At 29.9% G+C, this 17,717-nt stretch overlaps 1 protein-coding gene across 1 annotated transcript in view; it reads left to right on the top strand.

The window, feature by feature from the left end:
- The first annotated feature begins 526 nt into the window (after positions 1 to 526).
- AGO1 (protein argonaute-1) overlaps positions 527 to 17,717 on the top strand; it is a 355,180-nt gene continuing 337,989 nt past the window's right edge. Inside the window, exons 1-5 of the mRNA XM_089589209.1 lie at positions 527 to 1,121; positions 1,401 to 1,535; positions 1,615 to 1,895; positions 1,958 to 2,264; positions 2,331 to 2,553. Coding sequence (XP_089445335.1) covers positions 1,103 to 1,121; positions 1,401 to 1,535; positions 1,615 to 1,895; positions 1,958 to 2,264; positions 2,331 to 2,553 — 965 coding nt within the window. The 5' untranslated portion in view covers positions 527 to 1,102. The remainder of the gene's footprint in view (positions 1,122 to 1,400; positions 1,536 to 1,614; positions 1,896 to 1,957; positions 2,265 to 2,330; positions 2,554 to 17,717) is intronic.

Raw genomic sequence — 17,717 nt, 5'->3', positions numbered from 1 at the left:
TTACAATGCTTGCATTTATAATACTAAAATGAAAACTTAAATGAACTACAAGAGAAATAGGTTATCAAAAAGAATACAACTTACGCTTTTACATAATGCTGCATTATTGTTGAGAGCTCCACTCATTTCATTTTAGATTTGTTCGAACTTTAGGTTTGGTCTTGTTCTCTTAGTAAAGTAATACCTTACATCACCTCAAAGCTTTCTGACAGTTGCATGCTAAAATGTGAAAACGTTCGTAACCCGCAACAGCTCGATCGTCCGCAATAGCTCAAATAGCTCTTATTGGCTGTTTCTATTGCGGAGCTCTATTTCGTACCATGGGACTGCACCCTAAATGAAAGATTGTGCGTGGTGTTAGTAAATCTATATATGTACGACTATATACATCAGTTGAAAGTATAAGTATACTAATATCAAGCACAATCCATCGTTTAGTTCTGATGAGGGCGCTGTTCCGATATTATGCACACACAGCGAATATTTCCCTTATGCGCTTATGCCAAGTTATATATGGTACGGACCCAGGCCAAGCTGCGCCCAAGTCACCGCCGTATTACAAACCTACCTGCGGCCAGGCTTGTTTGCTTGATTTGGATCACGCGTTTAAGCTGGGCCGCCCACTTTCAATTTCTACTCGGGTAACACTCTAGCACTACTAGCGCCGATAATTATTCTGCATGAGATTGTGACATTGTATAGGTAGCGATTTTTGTTAGCCGAGGCCGTGGCCGAGGCAAAAGGCTCCTTCATCCAGTGTTTGGAACTTGAAAAAAATAGAATATTTGGCCAAGTCAAAAATCACGTACTCAAAAATTGGACATAATTTCTCTTTATAACTGCCGAATCCAACTCAATGCAGTTCTAAATTTTATGTACTTCAAATCTCTGTCACAAAAATATGAGTGTAGTGACGAATATCATTTATAGATAGGTATAAGCTAATAAATCAAGGAGATACGGAAGATCGATGGAATTGAATTGATTAATTTTAATCTTACTTGTAACTACTCAAAATTCAGTGTGATTACATGAATTACAAAATTAGTATCAAGTTGTAACTATCTGCGCACTTATTGTTTTCATTTCTGAAGACGTGAAGATGTATCCTGTAGCACCACGTACGTATTGAGAATTTAGTGTTAGTGATAATCTTTAATTTATTTACGCTACAGTGTTCATGTAGTCGAGAATAAGTTACGGAACAGTGTTAAGAAGCTGTTCATCATCCTTTCCTTCTTTGTCATATCAGATGTACATCGACATTTGATCTTATTATTTTATGTAAAACAAATATTTTCCTGATCGATTTTATTTTATTTTTTTTTCTTAATGGAGTTAATTAATGGCCCCTCAAATACATTTTGTAAATTAAATGATACAACATATTTGAACTTCAGCTCCTCCACCTGGGCCTACAACAAACACTTCTGTTGGAGCCACAGCTAATAGTGGAGGTAATGTCACAACAAACACTATTGGTATACTTCCAGCTCAGCAAACCCACACACCTCCTCAACCAGTGGATGTCCCAAGTGAGTATCAAAGGCTTGTTTCATATTATTTTTGTTTGCTGAATTTGTCTCTAATCATGATACTGTTTTATTTATTTAGTATTTACTTGTCCAAGAAGGCCCAATATTGGCAGAGAGGGTCGTATAATTGGGTTGAGAGCTAATCATTTTCAAATAACTATGCCACGGGGATATGTTCATCATTATGATATTAATATTCAGCCTGATAAATGTCCTCGTAAAGTTAATCGTGAAATTATTGAGACTATGGTTCGTGCTTATACTAAAATATTTGGATCACTGAAACCTGTTTTTGATGGTAGAAGTAATCTATATACCCGAGATCCCTTGCCTATTGGGACAGATAAACTGGAATTAGAGGTAAGATTTCTATTTTAAAATAATTCAACGTCAGTTTAAAAAATATTCAAAATCGATTTCAGGTGATATTGCCTGGAGAAGGCAAAGATAGAATATTCAGAGTCGTTATCAAATGGGTAGCTCAGGTTTCTTTATTTGCTTTGGAAGAAGCATTGGAAGGACGAACCAGACAAATTCCCTATGATGCCATCTTAGCTCTAGATGTTGTGATGAGGCATCTTCCTTCTATGACGTATACACCTGTTGGTAGATCATTTTTTAGTAGTCCAGATGGATATTACCATCCTCTAGGTGGTGGAAGAGAAGTTTGGTTTGGTTTTCATCAGTCTGTTAGACCTTCTCAGTGGAAAATGATGTTGAATATTGATGGTAAGCCCTAAAAATTTTAATGTAAGTCTTCAAACATCTACTTAACCTTTTTAATTTTTACTTTAGTATCTGCCACTGCATTTTATAAAGCACAACCTGTTATAGAATTTATGTGTGAGGTTCTTGATATACGTGATATAAATGAGCAAAGAAAACCATTAACAGATTCTCAGCGTGTAAAGTTTACTAAAGAAATTAAAGGACTTAAAATTGAAATCACGCATTGCGGAACTATGAGAAGAAAATACCGAGTTTGTAACGTTACTCGTAAACCAGCACAAATGCAGTCGTAAGTAACATTTTGATTATGTAATAATGATTTATTGCATGTTTTCTTAACATTAGCGACCCAAATTACGGATAATATTTAAAAAAGCATCCATGGAGCACCAATCCTATTTCAGAGCTCTGTTGATTGCTCTACAATGACGATGTGCTGCCACAGCTCATGCCTAAAAAAAACGGTATTTATTAATTGATTAAACAAAGGTGGATTTATCAAACAATCTGTAAATTTAGATGTCAGTTTAACTCTTCTTTAATACATAAGAACTGAAATTATAACCTTTTTCAAAATTTTTCACCCCCTCCAAAGAATATATAAATGGATATTTCTATATTCTCTTACCTCTCGCAGTCACATTGAAAAAGACCTCTTTTTGCAAATGTCAACGGTTTGCAAAAGCTTTACAACATTTCGACCTGAAAATGTAACCGTAGTCTTACGATCGTAATTATAACAACATATTTAAATTTCAGCCGTCTATTATTATTAGAACGCGAGTTATTATACATACATACTCTTTTAGCACATATTTTTGCCGACAAGCGTAAAAAATTATTTAAAATGTTACAAACGAATTGAACAGGTGAAATATCGATTTTCTGTGGTAAATAGGCTGTTACTTGGTCCAGCATGATTCGAGACACTTAAAATTTAACATGCATACTCGATCATTGGTACATTATTAGCACATTTTTGCCAATTAGCGATACTAAGTAATAATAATTAATTATTATGAGAGTCTGTATGCTTCATTTGAAGTGTCTGGGATCATACTGGGTCAATTTATAGTTAATCTGTTACAGGAAATCAACATTTCACCTGCTTAGTTTGTTTACAACTTTTTAGATAACTTTTCACATGCAAGGCGAGTATTTGAACTTGCATACCAACAATACACTCACGGTAATGAAGATGACTGAAAAGAAAAACACTGAAAAACTCAAAACGAATTTTAAGCTGAATAATTTATCTTTCTAATACTACTTTATTCTAATTAGTATTTTTTATTGATACATATTGTTATAGTAGTATTTTACGAGCTTTTCGTTCAGCGAAATCGTTTATAATTACATTAAAATCAATTTTTCTTAAAAGGTCACTTCCAATGCTTATAAGAGAAACATTGATCAAACGACTTTGTTCCATGGAAGTCCTCAAGTGGTTGTTTTCAATTTTTAGTTTTGAAAAATCTCTTTCACCCGTACAATTTGTTGTAAGTAGGATAAAATATATATTTAATAATATGCAAACATTAGAAAACACTCCTTGTAAATTATTATCTATAATCATTTTGTACATTGTAAGCTCCATACATATTTCGTCTTTTTCTTCTTTGCTTGTAGCAATAATTTCTTTTGAAAAATCTTTAACCTGTATTAGTTCATTTATTAAGTTTTCTTCTAAACCATTGTCATACATCTCTAACAATTTTAATGCATGCTGTCTAATTTTGTCAGGACACAAAGAATGTATTTGTCTTTAAAATCATAAATAGCTCTCATCTTCATTATAAGCATCAATTCTTTGAGATAATGCTGTAATGATCTTCACTTTAACAGTTATGTAACACTCAATTTTAAATTTTTGTGAACCAGAAAACTGAACATCTTCAGATTGAAGGTAATCCAAATTTTTAATACACACACTCATTTTTCGTACCCGTTCGAAATCATACTGGTCAAATTCAGATATTTGTCTGCCTAAAGATTCATATTTCGCAATCTGACTTCTTATGGACTGAATGTAAGATTTTAAGGATTTCAAAAGTGCGATCGCTGTATTAAGATCTGATTTTAAACTTTGTAGTTTCAAGCTAGTTATATTTACTCTATCTAATGTTTCATCCTAAAAATAATTTGCACATAAGTTTCTAATTGTATTAAAAAATTTAGAAGTCCTTTCGCCTCGTCATTTTCTGTAGCTAATTCTTGAAGAACGGTTTCATACACCTTGGGTTATTGCTCGAACTTCTTCTGCTCAAGATTCCCATTTTGTAGTGCTTACTCTCTTTGGTACTCATGTACGAGCTTTACTATTTTGATGACTTTTGTTTAATTTTTGAAAAATTATTTTGTAACGCTCTGTAGATTTAATAAAAAGTACATAAATAAGTTCTGGAGAATTGAAAAAGTTCTTTGTTTCTAAACAACATTTCATTGTTACAGTACCAACCAAATTTAAGGAATGAGTAAAACAAGATATCCATAACGCTAATTTGTTCTCACGCTTCACGATACTTTGCATTTGCAGGCCATTGTAACGACTCCTCATTGTGGAAGCATTGTCGTAAGACTGGCCACGGCAATCTTTTAGATCAATATTATACGTTTCAAAAAAGGATACCATAGCGTTAAACATATCTTGAGCTTTGTGGCCCTTGTTTGCAAGAAACGTTAAAAATCGCTCAGTAGGTTGGTCGTTTTCGATGTATCGAATAATTAAGCATAATTGGTCAACGTTTTTGATATTTTCGACTATAGTATTCAGTAAGCGTTTATTGATGATCTCGATCTACTCTTCATATATTGTAGGCGAAAGATAATTTACACTCCTTTTTCGACTTTAGGCATATTTTAGTATGTGAGCTTTTAAAAAGTCATCGTAAGACGCAAGTAATTCTATAGCCTATAGAAAATTACCATTATTGAGTACTCCTATCATTTCCTTTTCCCCTCTAAATGGTAAATTTTTTTCTGCCAAAAATATAATGACGCTAATCACTCTTGAAAAAAATTTTCCGATAATTTTTTTCGTATTTGATCCGTTTTAGAAGATTACATTCAATCAGTCCGATTGGTGAAGCTCTTATCTTCTAATTATAAAAAGCTTTTGAATGAGCTTGAGATTGTTGGTGCTCGCTTAACCTATTATAGGTGTTCTTCCAATCAGAGAAGCCTTCCTGCGTAAATCTCGATTTTAATGAACTATAAAGTTCACAGTAAAAACAATGTTACATCCCGGGTTAATACGTACGAATTATATTGTAAGTAAAAACGCAATTCATCTGTAAAATTCATACAAGATGTATTGTATACATACAGTAACCTCAAATGTCAAGTGGAGCTCATACATCACTTATATGCGTGTGTGCATATTAGTTTTAATGTGAACGTTTCATAATATGCTGACATACAGACCGGTACGGCCAGCCTCGTTGTAAGAATGCATGTAAGTGTTAAAATTGTACGCAACATGTATAAATGCATAAATCGTATCGTATGTATAAGAATGAGTAGCTTACTTGCGCATTGAATGTCCGTTTCTAATAATGTATACCAATTAAAAATCTGTAATTAACACATTATTATATTATACTCAAAACTGATTGTAAAATTCCCAAAAGGATTAATTGCGAAATTTGTAAACTTAATGTCACACTTGAACTTGTATTTGGCACTTGTCAGAAAAATGCGATTGGTACTGTTGTATTGCTATTTCCTAATATATGAAGTCATAACTTGTAACATCATCGTGCAAGCCTACTGTTTTGCTGTCAACGCAGTAAGAGCATCGCTCATTGGTTGATCCAATTCAACGAAACCTTTTACTGACGCTATAAAAACGCACCATCAAGAGGAAAACTGCTCTTTTCACGTCTGTCATCTGTCCTCCAAAGTTTCGACTGCCACGACTCGCGAGTATCTTAAACACTTAAGGCATAACGTGTTGGTTGAGGCAACTCGGGTGTATTTCGAGAACATCAACAGTATCGGACTACGCTAAAGAGCGAGGTACAACGAAGGAGGCCCGCCGAAAGTGGTTCCGGCGATAGCAGAAAAAGCAGAAACCGCAACATCTTACCAGTAGACACATAGAATTAGCTTTCTGGCCCAGAAAATTCCTATTGGACGGGAAAAAATTTTTTTATATAGAGTGAAGTGACAGGAATTAATAGCAATAACATTTATAAGTGAATATTGGGCGCTAAGGTACCAAAAAAAATGGTAAAAATGGTAAAAACCAGTTTTTCGCTTCTAGAATGAAAACTGAAGCTTGGACAAAAAAAATCAATCATAACAAATGTGCGCAATAAAAAAAAAAAAGAGAATGAGCCCTGGTTGAGCAAAATCGGTCCAGTGGATCGCTCGCAAATCGCAAAAAATCACGTTTTTTTTGCAAATATTGAAAATTCAATAACTGGCTTTCTGGTACTGATGGAGAGCAAAAATTTGAATATGATGTCAGTTTTATGGTCCTCTAACTACAGTTAAATTTTCAGATGAAAATATTGCAAACTTTTCGCAAACCGTTGACTTTTGCAAAAAGTGACCTTTTTTTAAATCGACTGGGAGGGTATTAAAATTTTTGAAAAACGTTATAATTTCGGTTCCTATGCATTAAGGAGGAGTTGAACTACAAATTAACAAATTTACAGATCGTTTGATAAAGAATAAAGTTGTTTAAATAATGTATAAAGTTCAGGTACTTTTTGCGCGCGCGAGTGGTGAGGGCAGCGGCTGTAGCCCAGTCAACCAAGCTCTGAAATCGAAAATTTTTTGGAAAAATTATATTTGATGTCATACTAGATGTTTTTGAGGTCGCTGATTACGGGAAAAATAGTGAAAAAATTGAAAATCGTACTTTTCATTTTCAAAACGGTATTTAAAAATGTTTTTCAGCTCGTATCTCGCAAATGGTAAACTATACGGAAAAAAAAATTAAAACCTTGTGGGACGAAGCATCTACCGATTTCGTATGTTGGTTGTCCCTTCTCGCGTGCAAGATTTACAGGTGGTGTGCATGCTATGGAATCGGAGATATATAACGTCAACAACAGACATCATCCTCCTTGCGTCTAGTTGCTCCGCACGGAGGGGACTGGCGACTGCACGACCAGATTCCTCTCGGCTGCTACTCGAGTAACATCGCTGCTTTTATATTATACAACATTATTGTACTACCTCATATTTTAAAATAAAGAAAAATGATTTTTTTATGTTCCGTTCCGGGGATGTTAATTAAATTAAATTTTTTTCTCAAAATCTTGCACGCGAGAAGGGACAACCAACATACGAAATCGGTAGATGCTTCGTCCCACAAGGTTTTAATTTTTTTTCCGTATAGTTTACCATTTGCGAGATACGAGCTGAAAAACATTTTTAAATACCGTTTTGAAAATGAAAAGTACGATTTTCAATTTTTTCACTATTTTTCCCGTAATCAGCGACCTCAAAAACATCTAGTATGACATCAAATATAATTTTTCCACAAAATTTTCGATTTCAGAGTTTGGTTGACTGGGTTACAGCCGCTGCCCTCTCCACTCGCGCGCGCAAAAAGTACCTGAACTTTATACATTATTTAAACAACTTTATTCTTTATCAAACGATCTGTAAATTTGTTAATTTGTAGTTCAACTTCTCCTTAATGAATAGGAACCGAAATTATAACGTTTTTCGAAAATTTTAATACCCTCCCAGTCGATTTAAAAAAAGGTCACTTTTTGCAAAAGTCAACGGTTTGCGAAAAGTTTGCAATATTTTCATCTGAAAATTTAACTGTAGTTAGAGGACCATAAAACTGACATCATATTCAAATTTTAGCTCTCCATCAGTACCAGAAAGCCAGTTATTGAATTTTCAATATTTGCAAAAAAAACGTGATTTTTTGCGATTTGCGAGCGATCCACTGGACCGATTTTGCTCAACTGGGGCTCATTCTCTTTGTTTTTTTATTACGCACATTTGTTATATTTGATTTTTTTTTGTCCAAGCTTTAGTTTTTATTCTAGAAGCGAAAAACTGGTTTTTACCACTTTTACCATTTTTTTTGGTACCTTAGCGCCCATTCACTTACAAATTTTATTGCTATTAATTCCCATCACTTCACTCTATATAAAAAAATTTTTATCGTCCAATAGGAATTTTCTGTACTTTTCAAGATTTTTTGGCTAATTCTATCTGTCTACAGCCACGAACTCATTCGTGTAGTTTAAGGAATTACTGAAAATTATTGCACGATCCATTAGGGAACTCCGAAGCAGCAGTAACAGAAATTAGTGACAGATTTATGTTATTTATCAGTAATATTATTAACACCAAAACCTTGTTGAAGTAATTTGAATACATTGTATTTAAAAGAATAACTATTTTAAATTGTTTTAACAAAAGGGTTAAACATTAAATATTAATTAAAATTATCCATATTTAAACAAAAATTTTTACTTAACTAAAAAAAACAAGTAAAGCTCATGAGTTGAATCCTGAGAGATCCACGAATGACACTAAAATAAAACGGTTAAGACCATACTCTAAACAAGTCCGGTCATAACAACAATAAACTTTCCTGGTGATTGAAGAAAAACACAGCTACGATCGCCTTACAGACTTGCCGTTTTTAATCGTTTGTTCAAACAATGATAAGTTGCATTTTCGAATTTTTTTTCATTACCTTGAATAAATGACTTTGAATCTAATATCTTGGGATCACAGTTTTCAATTCCTAAGCTTCCTTTTTCAACCCAATAATCAATACTTTCTTTGTTTTTCAATAATTGTGAGGTATCTTAGATAATTAATTCAACGTCAGTTGTATGAATAGCCTTATTTTCTCTGTTTTAAATACTTATTTCATCATTTGGTGCATCATCGACCATGAGATCGATGGGATCTTTCTTGTCGCGTAACTGCAGTGCATCAGTTTCATCAGTGACATTATTTTTTACATTGTTTGTAGTGATCATATTTTTATTTTCTGAATTGCTTTCTGTCATTGATGCATCAACCTTAAAATTGTGATGAGAGATTTTTTTATTTCATTATGAGGGAAAAAAAATTTATTGAATTGTACGGTTGGGATTTTATTTTTGTAGAAGAGCATTAAAAATATCTTATTACTCACAGTTACTTGGCTACTTTCAATCGCAATCGATAAATTCGATATTACAGCCACATCTGGTCTTGTCTTAAAAAAGTCTGTCGTCTTATGAGTTTGAGATATAAGCTTTTCATCTTTTTTTTTTTTTTTTTTTTTCTTTTTTCAAAACCTGATTTGAATGTACGCTCAGCTCTGTGCCGATCCGACATCGTTACAGCTAATTTTTTTAATATGAAAAGCTACACTTTGGAAATAACAATTTGACGTTAATTCTATGTTCAAACACAAAAGCTTCTAACAAAACATCTATTATTTTAAATAAATTTTACTTGTATGTATAAGAATAATATTTACTTACCTATTATATGAAAAATTAAAAGTTTTTTATCAACTTGATTTTGATCTTTCTGAACTTAAAGCTAAAAATTAGTTTAAATAGTCGTGATGAAGAATATCTTGTTAGTTATACCTAGGTTTACAAATATAATTTTTGAAAATCGATAATTCACATGTTTAATTTGTTTATAACTTTTTACCGGTGTTGACGTTAATATGTTTCAATAGTATATCAATAAAAGAGTATATATTTTCAATTTCAAGTGGCTTGGATCATGCTGGGCTAAGTTATAAGTGATTTTACGCAGGAAAGTGATATTTTTTTTGTTCAACTTGTTTACAACTTTAGTATTTGCCGTATACTAGAATTAAATGAAGTTTAAATACCCCTTTTATATTGTTAATAGTTATTCTGAGCTATAGCTAGCCTTCATATTCGTTATTTTGCTAAGCCATGAGACCATTTGACACCACCTATCTGCCCCTGACTCGATACTAACTCTAGCCACCCATTTTGGGTTCATTTCGAGATCTTATACTTATTCTTACAAATTTTTTATAAATTAATTTTTTTTTCTCAGTGTTTCTAATATTCTAAATTCTCGAGATCGTATAGGACTGAAGAGACAGCAAGCTCCTCGGTCACAAATTAATAGCTATAATTAAACTTACAGAAAATAGATTTCATCATACCATTATAGGTATAATTGCTATAAACTTACTGTTTGTAGCAAAAATGTAGCGGTAAACTTGTGTAAAAAATACCTCTGTGTATATATATTTGATTTATAAATTTTTAAGATATAATTGCAGCTGCATAAAAAGACTGTAATAAGAAGTAAAATCATGAATGATAAAGCAATGAATTAATGATATGTAAAATAATACTTGTTAATAAGGGTTTTTTAACCTATAAAATTCAAGTGTTATAGATCGCTATAATACTATGCTTTCGCGTCAACTACTAGAATTTTAGCACATTGAAAGGTCATTAATATTATAACCATATTGGTACGCTAAAGATTTAATTAATTTTGTAACGAACTTCAAATCTTGAACATGTAAAAACAATTGTTTAACGTTATAGTCTTAGAGAGTACTTGATTATTAAAAAATTATTTATTATTTTGGCCTCGTAGAAACAAACAAAACAAACATAACTTGGTGTTGAAAAAAAAAAAATGTATATGTGTGGTCCCTACGTCCCAGGATTCGGGGAACAAACGAAAATCGCGCAAACAGCTTCTAGTCCAGTGCTGCTGCCACCGGTCACTTTAACTTCTACGGTCCTTTCAGTCACCTAAGTGTGGCGTGTTAGTATGTACTCTACAATCTTACATACTTGGTAATTTACACGAGACACACGACTAGTTAGCAGCACATGCTGCTTATACATTACAACATATGAATTAAGTTATATAATATTTTTATAAAATTGAAGCAAAATGTCATTTCGTGACTCAAATTTCGAGGGATTTATCGAATGTACTTTTAATAGCCTAATATAAACATCATTCTAACCATACTAGATAACACTAGAAGATGCTATGCACTGCATCAATTTTTACTACACTCACTACAAATTATAATATAGGGTATATTCATAATTTTTCATAAACAATACTCATAGTTTACTTTATAAGAATAGTTAGGTTGGAATCCCTAATAAAATAATGCTTGGAAAAAACGCAGATAAACCTTTTGAGTAAATTGCCGGACAAAAGTGAAAGAAAAATAAAATTGCAAATTGGACTTTCAACATAGGCTTTACGAAGCTCCTCAATTTATTCACAAAAAGTCACAAGTTTTTTCAGCCTAAATTCGGGCCGTTTGATACATGTGTGATACATCTATTACTGTTATTTAATAAAACAAAAAAAACGAGAAGATTGCAGTTTTTCATTAGGATGGAATAAAGAGAGGTATAGTTGTGATGGAAAGACAGTTACTTGTATATTGATGACGCCCAAAATACATACCATGCAGAATGCAACTAATTTAACACATGAAAGCAAAGTAATTTGTGCGCTTATTAATTTAAAAAACGTTATATTAACGATATTATTCTTCATAACAAACAAAATTTACAGTGAAACAGTATACGGAAAAAAAATTTATTGGATTGAAAAATATCCGTTTACTTAAATTCCATTTACTAAAAACAAACAATTAATTAGCTTTGGTAAAAAATTTTCTAGTCATAAATAAATTTTAACTAATACTTAAAAAATCATAAGATTAGAAAAAAACTGCATAGAACTAAGTAAAAAATTCTAGGATTCTAGGATCAAGAAATTAACATTCAAGAAAAAAAAATTCTTACGTCTAATAAATAGTATTCTTAATTCTAAAAAATCATGTTCACTAAATATTTACTAGAAATAAGAATTGTGCTAACAACATTATAGTAAATATTCATGAGTTCTCAAATGCTAATTTCTTATGATAATTCAAATAAAAAAATGCTACATTCACGTTAATTTCATACTTAAATAGTTCCAAGTACATATTTTTTAGTAACAAGTACACACATAACTTGTTTCAGAAAATATTGTTTGATTTCAATATTATATGCTATACAAACTAAATAAATATTATCTTGCTTCAAGAAAATCTATATATTTTTAGACTTGTAAAAAAAAGCTATAAGAATAAAAAAACCATTTTCTTACATGAAGAAAATATTCCTTAGTGTTAAAAACAAAAATAACGAAATTAAACGCCTTACTTTTAAGAAAAATGTTTCGTACTTCAAATTAATTTTAAACTTAAACAGTTCCAAGCTAATATTTTGTAGAAACAAGTACACACATAAGTTGTTTAAAAAAATATTGTTTGCTTTCAATATTATAATCTTGAGCCAAGAAAATCTATATATTATTGGATATGTAGAAAAAAGCTACAAGAATCAAGAAACTATTTTCTTACAGCAAAAAAATATTTGCTAGTGATCAAATGGAAACGATGGAATAAATAAACTTCTCAAAAGAAAAATATTTCTTATTCAAAGTACGTGTAATTCTTGAATAGTTCCAAGTAAATATTTTCTAGAAACAAAAACGTTCATAACTTGCTCGAGAAAATGTTATTTGCCTTTTACATTATGTGTTTTAGAAATGTGGTAAACATTTGCTTTATTCTAGTAAACTTAAATATTTTTGGACTTGTGAAAAAGCTATGCAAATTTAGAAACTGTTAACTTACATCAGGAAAATATTTGCTAGTGCCAGAAATAATTTCGCTTGATTGAAAATTACAATATTCTCTATTCCAAGAAACATTTAAGTTAAAATATTTTTTATAAAATATTCACCTTGAATCATATTACATCTTACTTGAATAAAGTTACTAAGTTTTGTAAAGAAAAATTGCCGACAAAATAAATATTTTCCCGTCCATTTAGGGTACTTAAAAAACCAATCAAGTATACTTTATCCACATAAAATTAGAACTTGTGTTCTGTATGATGAATAAGTCTTAATTTTTCTAAGTATCCAACAAAAAAATGAGAAAACTATTGTTACGGATTGGTAAAAAAAGATGAATCATTTTACAAAATATTTCTGTAGGACAAAAAAAAATTTTATCTTTACCTTAGATATGCAGTCTTGTAATTAAGGAGAAAATTGGTCTTCATGGTTGTAATATAGTTATTTACTTGTCGCAAAAAAATGATTACTTGTCAGCTTAGCTGATTATGTTTAAGTAAACCCCTTAATAGTGTGATGTATAAGTTTTAATTTTTGTTAGGCACTGGTCATTCTAGCTTAGGTGATACAACGTTGGACTGTTATGTCTCGGGTTCCAGGTTCGAGACTCTAGAGCTTCAAATTTTTTCACAGTTTTATTCTGTTACAGTTCGTCCATTGAATTTTATAAATGTTAATAACTCCTTAATTATCTATATGCTAACATGAATATAAAAACACAATCTATAAGCGTTATTATTACTAGTATGATGATTACTGAGTGAATACTAACTTAAAATAAATATTTACTTGCTTCATAATTCTTAATATAAGATACCATCTCATGCGAAATTGCATGTAAACCCCCACTTTCATTATAATAATATACCAATACACGTGTGCAATACTATACTATAGTATCATAAAATAATGTAATAATATGTGTTAGTACACTAAAAAAAAAGTTTGGTTCGTTCAAATAAATTTGATTTGAATCAAATAAATTATTTATAAGAAAACGTTTAAAAACATGATTTTTTTAAGTTGAATCAATATATGAATTTGGATGAAACAAAACTGTATTGGGGCAAATAAATGTTTATTGAAAGCTTACACACTTGTGTTTAAAACTAGTAAATACTTATTATCACGTACTTAATATTTGTTAAAATCTAAAAAACGTTTATTTCATTTTAAAGAATATTAATCAATATTGAATAAATATATTATTACGCTGAGAAATATATTTATTTGGCTTAAATATAACTGTATTTGTGACAAAGAAATATTTATTAAAAAATAAATCGGGTACTGTTAAAACTACTCAACATTTATTACTCCGTCATAAATATTTGTTACAGTTCAAAAAATATTTACTTAATTTGAAACCATACTACAATTCAGTCAATAAATATTTGATAATTTTAAATAAACATTTATTAAACTTAAATAAATGTCTGTTAATTTTAAACAAATATATTTAAAATTAAAAAATATAATTATTAGAAGTAAATACATAATCCACTAATACAGAATAAAACTTTATTTGTTTCAAATTAACGAATATTTAAATCCAATCGATTATGGATACAACACATAGTAAACATTTATCACTATCTAATAAAAATTTCTTGAAGTTAATTGAATATTTCTTTGACCTACCACCAGCAGTGCAGCACATAATTTAAGAAATATATTGATTTGGATTAAGCAAAACTGAATTGGGGCAAATAAATGTTTATTGAAAGCTTATACACTTGTGTTTAAAACTATCAAATATTTATTATCACGTACTAAACATTTGTTAAAATCTAAAAAACATTTATTTCATTTAAAAAAATATTTATCAATATTGAATAAATATATTATTACGCTGAGAAATATATTCATTTGGTTTAAATATCACTGTATTTGTGACAAAGAAATATTTATTAAAAAAAAAATTGGGTACTGTTAAAACTACTTAACATTTATTACTCGGTCATAAATATTTGTTACAGTTCAAAAAATATTTACTTAATTTGAAACCATACTACAATTCAGTCAATAAATATTTGATAATTTTAAACAAATATACATAAAATTGAAAAATGTATTTATTAGAAGTAAATACATAATCCACTAATACAGAATAAAACTTTATTTATTTCAAATTAATGAATATTTAAATCCAATCGATTATGGATACAACACATAGTAAACATTTATCACTATCTAATAAAAATTTCTTCAAGTTAATTGAATATTTCTTCGACCTACCACCAGCAGTGCAGCACATAATTTAAGAAATATATTGATTTGGATTAAGCAAAACTGAATTGGGGCAAATAAATGTTTATTGAAAGCTTATACACTTGTGTTTAAAACTATTAAATATTTATTATCACGTACTAAACATTTGTTAAAATCTAAAAAACATTTATTTCATTTTAAAAAATATTTATCAATATTGAATAAATATATTATTACGCTGAGAAATATATTCATTGGGTTTAAATATCACTGTATTTGTGACAAAGAAATATTTATTAAAAAAAAAATCGGGTACTGTTAAAACTACTCAACATTTATTACTCGGTCATAAATATTTGTTACAGTTCAAAAAATATTTACTTAATTTGAAACCATACTACAATTCAGTCAATAAATATTTGATAATTTTAAACAAATATACATAAAATTGAAAAATGTATTTATTAGAAGTAAATACATAATCCACTAATACAGAATAAAACTTTATTTATTTCAAATTAATGAATATTTAAATCCAATCGATTATGGATACAACACATAGTAAATATTTATCACTATCTAATGAAAATTTCTTGAAGTTAATTAAATATTTCTGTGACCTACCACCAGCAGCGCAGCACATAATTTAAGAAAAATTTATTAGTATGCTAATAAAGGGGATTTATCTGAAATTAGAAGAAATTTTTATCACACACACACATACATACATATTATGTTCGAATATTTTTTCACACATTTTCTATTAGGTGCACATATATTAGAATATGGACCATGTTACATGACATATTATTAGGGGGGAAATATTTTATTTGATTAGTGCAGAATACGCATTTTATAAACTACCTTATATTCTATTTAAGTATATATATGTACGTGAGTATATATTTATATTGATAGATTATACATATGTACGTGAGTATACTGTATATTACAATATGATATTATATAATATATTTTAGGAGCATTTAATTTAATATTTATATTATATATTAATTATAAGAAGACTGAAAATTCGATGAAAAACTCGGTGCACTCACCGGGGATCGAACCCGTGTCTCCTGCGTGATACGCTCATACGTAGACCGCTGACTTAAAACCTGTTATGCACAGCTCACAAAAAGAAGTGATACAATAGCTATAGAAGTACAAGCGAGAGAAAGAATGAAAGGTTATAACCATATACACAGATGTACTTATAACCTCTATCTATCGTTCGTTCACGTACGGAAGCCTGGTCACGTCATCTACTTTGATACAAGAATGCGTGAAAGTAGACGAGTTTGAGTTCAAGTTGGCAAGTTTGAAGTCGAGTTACGCAAGTTGTGTTTGTATACACGACATAACCATAAACTTTTGTTCAACTTTTGTTTACATTAACCAGTATTTACACTGCATTGCAACAACAGCAGCTAAAAAATAATTAAAGTAATTAAATTTACGCAGATTGTGTCCAGTGATAAAAAATAAGATTTTCATTGATTTATGAACATAAAATAAACTTTACTATGCTGTATCACAAGCATCTTACTCTTATAATTTTTAATAAACACAACAACTTTTCCGGTCACTTATTCAACTAGGTAAATTAATGACTAGTATAAGTAGTGTAAGTTTGAATAAAATATACTATTTTTTTTACATTATTTTAATACATGTAAGATTTTCTATAGTGAATTAATTTTTTAATTAATTTCCAACATTTCAATTTTTTTTTAAAGAACAACATTCTTTTCTTTTACATAACAGTACAACACAACCTTCCCTACGTAACAGTACAACACAAGATGAAATATTTATCATCCAATAATTTTTTCATTTATTACAGTCTTATCAAATACTTAACATTTAAAAATAACACTGTATTGATATCTATTTACTAATAAAAAGTGAATTATTAAGTTCTTTGCATTATTATGTTATTAGCATCAGAACTTTCATCAGTATGAAAAAATTGTGTCGTATAAAATAAGTTTGTAACTTTAATATAGTGTTAACATAAGAATAAACTTTTTATTGGTAAATCATACATGGTGCAAAATAAAACAAAAAAAAAAAAATGAGAAAAAAAAACAAATTAAAAGAAACAAACCTAGGGGTATAAATGGGTCTCAGAACCCACGGTAAGAACGAAGTTCTTTAAACTTGACATGAGTATAAAGACACACAATTTCTTAGGTAAGAAGGGGGTCGCCAGACGCATAGGAAGAACGAAGCTCTATAAAAATAAGAATTATTTTCTTCGAAACTGAAACACTTCACGACGAAAATCCAAGAGACCATTTTTACTAAAAATGAGATAGTTAGCATAAAAAATTTTTTTCCCGGTACTATTAGCATATTAGTTCACAAGCTTTTTAACATGGTAATGTTAAATCTTATGTCATTGACTGTACCTTGTAAGCTATCTCATTTTTTATGATGGAAAACTTCGTAAAAAATGTTGTTTATTACATAGAAGAATATCAAAGATATAGATTGTACGTGTTTTATAGGTTATCGAATATTTAGTTCGAAATAATGTAATCTTAGTTTGAATACTTACAATTTCCTTCTGTCAATTTTAAGATTTTTAGT

This window comes from Copidosoma floridanum, unplaced genomic scaffold (genome assembly GCF_036245765.1).
Source record: "Copidosoma floridanum isolate Cflo_tuat_1 unplaced genomic scaffold, Cflo_Japanese_pri ptg000008l, whole genome shotgun sequence".
Taxonomy (NCBI): domain Eukaryota; kingdom Metazoa; phylum Arthropoda; class Insecta; order Hymenoptera; family Encyrtidae; genus Copidosoma; species Copidosoma floridanum.
Note: the sequence above shows the minus strand (reverse complement) of the source record. Positions and strands in the feature narration are given on the sequence as shown.